Genomic DNA, 5,930 nt, shown 5'->3' on the forward strand with positions numbered 1-5,930 from the left:
CCATTGACCTGGGCTTTTAATGGTCGCAATGCTCGCACCTGATTCTGGTTGCAACAACTTCAACTACATTTGAATCATTCCAAACACTGAATAAATAATGTCTGTAGGGTTATTTTGTCACTTGTTCAGTAAGGAATGGTTTTTGATCTTTTAATAATTTACCCAGTAATCTCCTTAATCACATGAATGACTGTTTTCCTTCACCCCCCACCCCCAACACACACACACACACACACGATTTGACTACACGCTAAAAAGAAACGGTATATAATCCTAGAAAATTTTAAAATAAACATTTTTTTATTTTAATTCTCAAGACTTAAAAAACATTTTCCGTAAGCAGGATTCAAACTCGGGCCTCCGCATAGGGAAACAGCGTTGCTGACAAACAAGCTAACGTTTATGACATGATGTGCTGCACGCTAGATCTGTTGACACGCTTTCCCGGTGTTGGAAATTTAACGATTTCTATTGTCAATGGTTCAAAATGAAAAAACTAAAACTCTATTATTAATAGCGAGTCCCTGGAAAAACTCACTATTTATAATATCACTCAAATAAGAATGAATCGGGGAAACTCCAGACAATTGACTCGTGTCCTCATAACCCTCTCCTGACATAAATAACATTTCCTCTGGATTAATCCAGCCTCCTCTCTACATGATCCTCTGAATGAACATGTTATTTTGGTTTCTTCATGGTGGAAACGTGACGTCTCTAATGTGAATGTTCTCTAAATGTTAATGAGGAATTCATACTTGAACATCCTTCACTTTAAAATGGGGCGGAGACCGCAGAGAACTCTTAAGTTTCCTCAGGAAAACCTGCTCCAGACCAGGTTACGTTTACAGACTCAGTTGCCATAGTGATTGATTCTGAGTTCAGCTTTACCCGCTTCTTGAAGTGGGCTCGGTTTTGACCACTTTCCTGGGTTTGTGTTATCTCTCTTTCTGAAACCTCAGAGTTTTTAAAAATTTTTGCTGAATTTGGAGTTCAAGAACTCAGAGTTCCAACAAAACCTGGTTGTTGAAACGGGCCCCTGTTCTGAAACCAAGAACTCTAAGTTTGAGAATTTTGAGTCCAGTGACTCTAAGCTCAGGTTTGAACTCTAAATTTGTTGAACCTGCTTCTTGAAACCGCCCCTGGAGTGCTACGGCAAACCAAAATAACATCTCAAAATGTACACAAATTGTCACAGTGGCGCATCAGCAAAAACCTTCCCTGATAATCCACTTCTGTTTTGCACTTTAATTTCTTTATATTGTAGCATTTCTTGGATTTGCAACATCATTACTTTAGATTTGTATTGGTGTTTCTTTACTTGTAGGAGAGATTTTTTTTGTTTGCACACTTAGGTCTTTTTATTTGAACTCTTAGTTTTGTTAGCACACTTGTGTTTTGTTTACTGACAGTTGTTTGAAGCAAAGGTGGGTCTTAGCCACTGTACTTCTATTTTTATCCCACCCATCAAAGTTATAAAATTCACCAAACACGTTAAAGTAGACTATAAAATAATGTTTTTTTTTGTGCAGTTTTGAGATTTTTTTTAATTAAGTAATAAAATATACCATATGTATTATGGTATTTATAAAAATAGCAGTGTAGACTCAATGTTTTTTTTCTGAATTGTTTGACATGGAAAAAAAATCCCCTTTGGTATAAATATGAAGTCTGTTGTTTATAAAAAAAAGAACTAATAAAACCAATTTCGCTATTTTATTTTGCCCTTATATAATGTCTCAAAATTTCACAAATTTTACTGAAAATACATCCAAATAAGGCTTTTTACAGCATTTGTTAGGTTAATAATTGTGACTAATGTTGGTTTAGATGAATAGAATAAAGGTTAAATTGAATTGCACACAATTACATGACAGTAGTAAGAAAATATGTAAACTCAGTTTTTTTATTTTCTTTTTGAGTTTTTAATTGTTGTTGTTCAGCTGAATGTGTCATTATGAATTTTTTTTTTTTTTTGGTCTGGCAAAGATTAGAAATTAACAAAGGTTCTAATACCCATTTCTTCATCTTTGAGGGATATTTACCTTAACTTTTGTAAAATGTTGTCATATTTTATAGAAAATATTTAAAATTCAAAAGTTTATTTTGTGTTGTTGAAATTATTCACTGAAGAGTTGAAGCATAATTCTACAGTATATACCATACATGTATTTAAATTGTTGAACAAAGCAAACTCATGTTTTTTTTTTTCTTTGCAGGTTAAGAACAACACAAGAGCAACTGAAGTACCTCAGTGAGTCGTGTGCCACTGAGAGAACTATCTCAGTGAGTCGTCTGCCACTGAGAGAACTATCTCAGTGAGTCGTCTGCCACTGAGAGAACTATCTCAGTGAGTTGTGTGCCACTGAAAGAACTATCTCAGTGAGTCATGTGCCACTGAAAGAACTATCTCAGTGAGTTGTGTGCCACTGAAAAAATTATCTCAGTGAGTCGTGTGCCACTGAAAAAAGTATCTCAGTGAGTCGTGTGCCACTGAAAAAAGTATCTCAGTGAGTCGTGTGCCACTGGGAAAAAAGTATCTCAGTGAGTCGTGTGCCACTGAAAAAAGTATCTCAGTGAGTTGTGTGCCACTGAAAAAAGTATCTCATTGAATTGTGTGCCACTGAAAAAAGTATCTCATTGAATTGTCTGCGACTGAAAAAAGTATCTCAGTGAGTTGCCTGCCACTGGAAGAAGAGTCTCACTGAAAAGTGTCCCCTGGAACCGGGTCGTCGACAAGTCATCCCTGGAACCGGGTCATCGACAAGTCATCCCTTGAAAATCGGAACATCATTACTGACATTAAAGTCTGTTTTGTGTGTTGTCATCTTTATTTGAATAAAACTTCCTCACTCATTTTTTGTATTGGTGTGAAAATAGCATATATATTTTTAGATTATAACAGCTGACGCTGCTGATTCCATTTTACCTCTGTATATTCTATATATATTCAAGGTTAGAGGACATTGAAGGTAAAATATTAAATACTTATCTCCCCTTTTAATCCTTACTGATCATTACCAGTTCAATTGAAAAGTGTCCCTTGGAACTGGGTCGTCGACAAGTCATCCCTGGAACCGGGTCATCGACAAGTCATCCCTTGAAAATTGGAAAATCATTACTGACATTAAAGTCTATTTTGTGTGTTGTCATCTTTATTTGAATAAAACTTCCTCACTCATTTTTTGTATTGGTGTGAAAATAGCATATATATTTTTAGATTATAACAGCTGACGTTGCTGATTCCATTTTCCCTCTTTGTATATTCTATATATATTCAAGGTTAGAGGACATTGAAGGTAAAATATTAAATACTTATCTCCCCATTTAATCCTTACTGATCATTACCAGTTCAATTGAAAAGTGTCCCTTGGAACTGGGTCGTTGACAAGTCATCCCTGGAACCGGGTCATCGACAAGTCATCCCTTGAAAATTGGAAAATCATTACTGACATTAAAGTCTACTTTTTTGTGTTGTCATCTTTATTTGAATAAAACTTCCTCACTCATTTTCTGTATTGGTGTGAAAATAGCATATATATTTTTATATTACAACAGCTGACGTTGCTGATTCCATTTTCCCTCTTTGTATATTCTATATATTCGTGGTTAGAGGACATTGAAGGTAAAATATTAAATACTTTTCTCCCCTTTTAATCTTCACTGATCATTATCAGTTTAATTGAAAAGGAATCCCTGGAATCGTGTCATTGAGAAGACATTCTTTGAAAACTGACTATTGGAAAATAATTACTTACATTAAAGTCTATTTTTTGTATTGCAATCTCAATTTGAATAAAGCTTTTTCACTCAGTGATTGTTTTTTATTAGTGTAAAAACAGCAAAAATCTTTATATCACAACAACTGACATCACCCATCTGTTTGTGAATTCTGTATATTCAGGTTTAGAGGAAGTTGAAGGTAAAATATTAAATACTTTTCTCCCCCTTTTAATCCTTACTAATCATCACCATGCCTAGGAAAGGGAAAAAATCTCAAGCAGCAAAAACTCGATGGCAAAAGGTATCTGTAAGTAGTGATGCTAGTCAAAATGCAAATGAAGGTTCAATAGACATAGAGATGTATAACATTAAAGGGAAATCACAGCAGTCTACCATGAATGAAGTTGAAGTTCAGCATGATGCCATTGCTACTGTTTGTCTACAGGCTTCTCGTAGTCAAAATTCAAAAAAGTATATGGAATTTTCTAGAAATAAACAGTGTACATGCAATTCATTAACATTTCTCGCCTTCCTCTATGAAAATGAGAGCATAAACATAACAGACCTGGATAACATCTTAGATCAAGGTGATCAAATGTATCAGCAAATCAGGAAAAGAATAACTAATGAAAATTACTTGGCTTTGGATGAGCTTTCTGATCAGGTCACTGCACGTACCCAAGTGTACAATGTCAACACAGAACTCCCATTAAGGTTTGGAATGTTTCAAGATCTGCCATCTGAAGATGCAAACTTCTTCTTGGACTTGGAAGCTGGCTTAAGCTGTTTGTTATCTGATGTCCAGTATGCTTTATTATTAATGTCAAGTCTTTGTATTGCTGTCTTTAGAAACCGTTCTGGCAGATATGGCTTCTTTGATCCACATACCCGAACCAGGAGTGGCTTACCTGTACTTGAAGAATCACATGATTCTGGAACTGCTGTAATGCTGACTTTTACACACTTGAGTGATATGGTTGCTACCTTGGTAAGGTGTTTTAAAACACTTGGTGTTCCATCTTCAGAGAGGTATGAGTTAAAACCTGTGGACTTCAACTGCATTCAGTCTTACAGTGCTCTTCACTCTGATCCAGCATCAGTGGTGCCTCCTGTAAAAGACGCTACTTCTTCATGCATTGGAAAGAGTACTACACAGCCAGACAGAAAGAGAACACGCAAAGATGTTCATGATCAAAACCACGATAAAGAAAGTACAACACATAAAAGAATAAATAGGGGACATAGTTTATGTGACGCCTCTACTGTTCAAACTGATGATGGAAACATGTCAAGTGGAATTGATGTAGACTCTATCATATCAGTAATCTTGAATCTCTTGCCCTCAAACAACTCAACAGATGATGCTTTACATCTTAATGAAGACCATATACATATAAATGAGAATATGGGTAATAATCCACTCACCATTCCAAACTCGTCTGACAAAGTGAGTACAACGATCTCTAAATATAACAAGAACAGAAGGAAAAAAGTTCAAAGGGCATTAAAAAAAAGTATACATAAAGAATGTAAAAAAGATCAATTGCATTCAGAAGAAATGTTAAAAAGAAGAAAACGGGAGTTTTCCAAGTTTACATACTATGATGATCCCAAAGTGCAGCACAAAAAACGGAGCCGAATTACTTATTTATATCGTAATAATCCAGATTTCACACAATCACAAAAACAATATTCTACCAAACGTTACCATCAATGTGCAGAGTTCCAAAAGAAGAAAAAAGAGTCTGTTATGAGACGTTATCAAAAAGTGGAAAAAATTCGACTGCAGCAGAAACGTTACATGACTGAACGCTATAATAAGGATCCAGAGTTCAAGCAGAAACAGAAGCAGTTTATCACTGAACGTTACAGAAACAATGCAGACTTCAAGCGGAAACAGAAGCAGTTCATCACTGAACGTTACAGAAACAATGCAGACTTCAAGCGGAAACAGAAGCAGTTCATCACTGAACGCTACAGAAAGAATCCAGACTTTAAGAATAAACAAAAGCAGTACATCACTGAGAGATATAGGAATGATCCTGACTTTAGAGAAAAACAGAAGCTGTGTATTAATGCACGTTATCAACAGTGTGCAAGCTTTAGAGAAAAGCGAATACAGTATGCGAAAAAACACTTTCAACAGAATGAAAAAGTAAGAAATTACAAAAAAATGTACATGATAAATAGGTACAGAGAGAGTATGG

The 5,930-nt window shown here is 35.3% G+C and overlaps 1 protein-coding gene and 1 long non-coding RNA gene across 2 annotated transcripts in view; both read left to right on the forward strand.

Annotated features, from left to right (window-relative positions):
• Positions 1 to 3,202, forward strand: part of LOC112139596 — a 14,278-nt gene extending 11,076 nt beyond the window's left edge. Inside the window, exon 5 of the long non-coding RNA XR_002918017.2 lies at positions 2,220 to 3,202. This is a non-coding gene — a long non-coding RNA (uncharacterized LOC112139596). The remainder of the gene's footprint in view (positions 1 to 2,219) is intronic.
• A 706-nt stretch (positions 3,203 to 3,908) lies between these two features.
• On the forward strand, positions 3,909 to 5,848 carry LOC118598426 (the record flags this gene model as incomplete). The annotated part of the gene is made up of 2 exons (XM_036211093.1): positions 3,909 to 4,711; positions 4,790 to 5,848. Coding segments are annotated over exons 1-2 (1,797 nt in total), but the record flags the coding sequence as incomplete, so codon positions are not given.
• Positions 5,849 to 5,930: the final 82 nt, after the last annotated feature.

Source organism: Oryzias melastigma, unplaced genomic scaffold, assembly GCF_002922805.2.
Source record: "Oryzias melastigma strain HK-1 unplaced genomic scaffold, ASM292280v2 sc00516, whole genome shotgun sequence".
NCBI classification, from domain to species: Eukaryota; Metazoa; Chordata; class Actinopteri; order Beloniformes; family Adrianichthyidae; genus Oryzias; species Oryzias melastigma.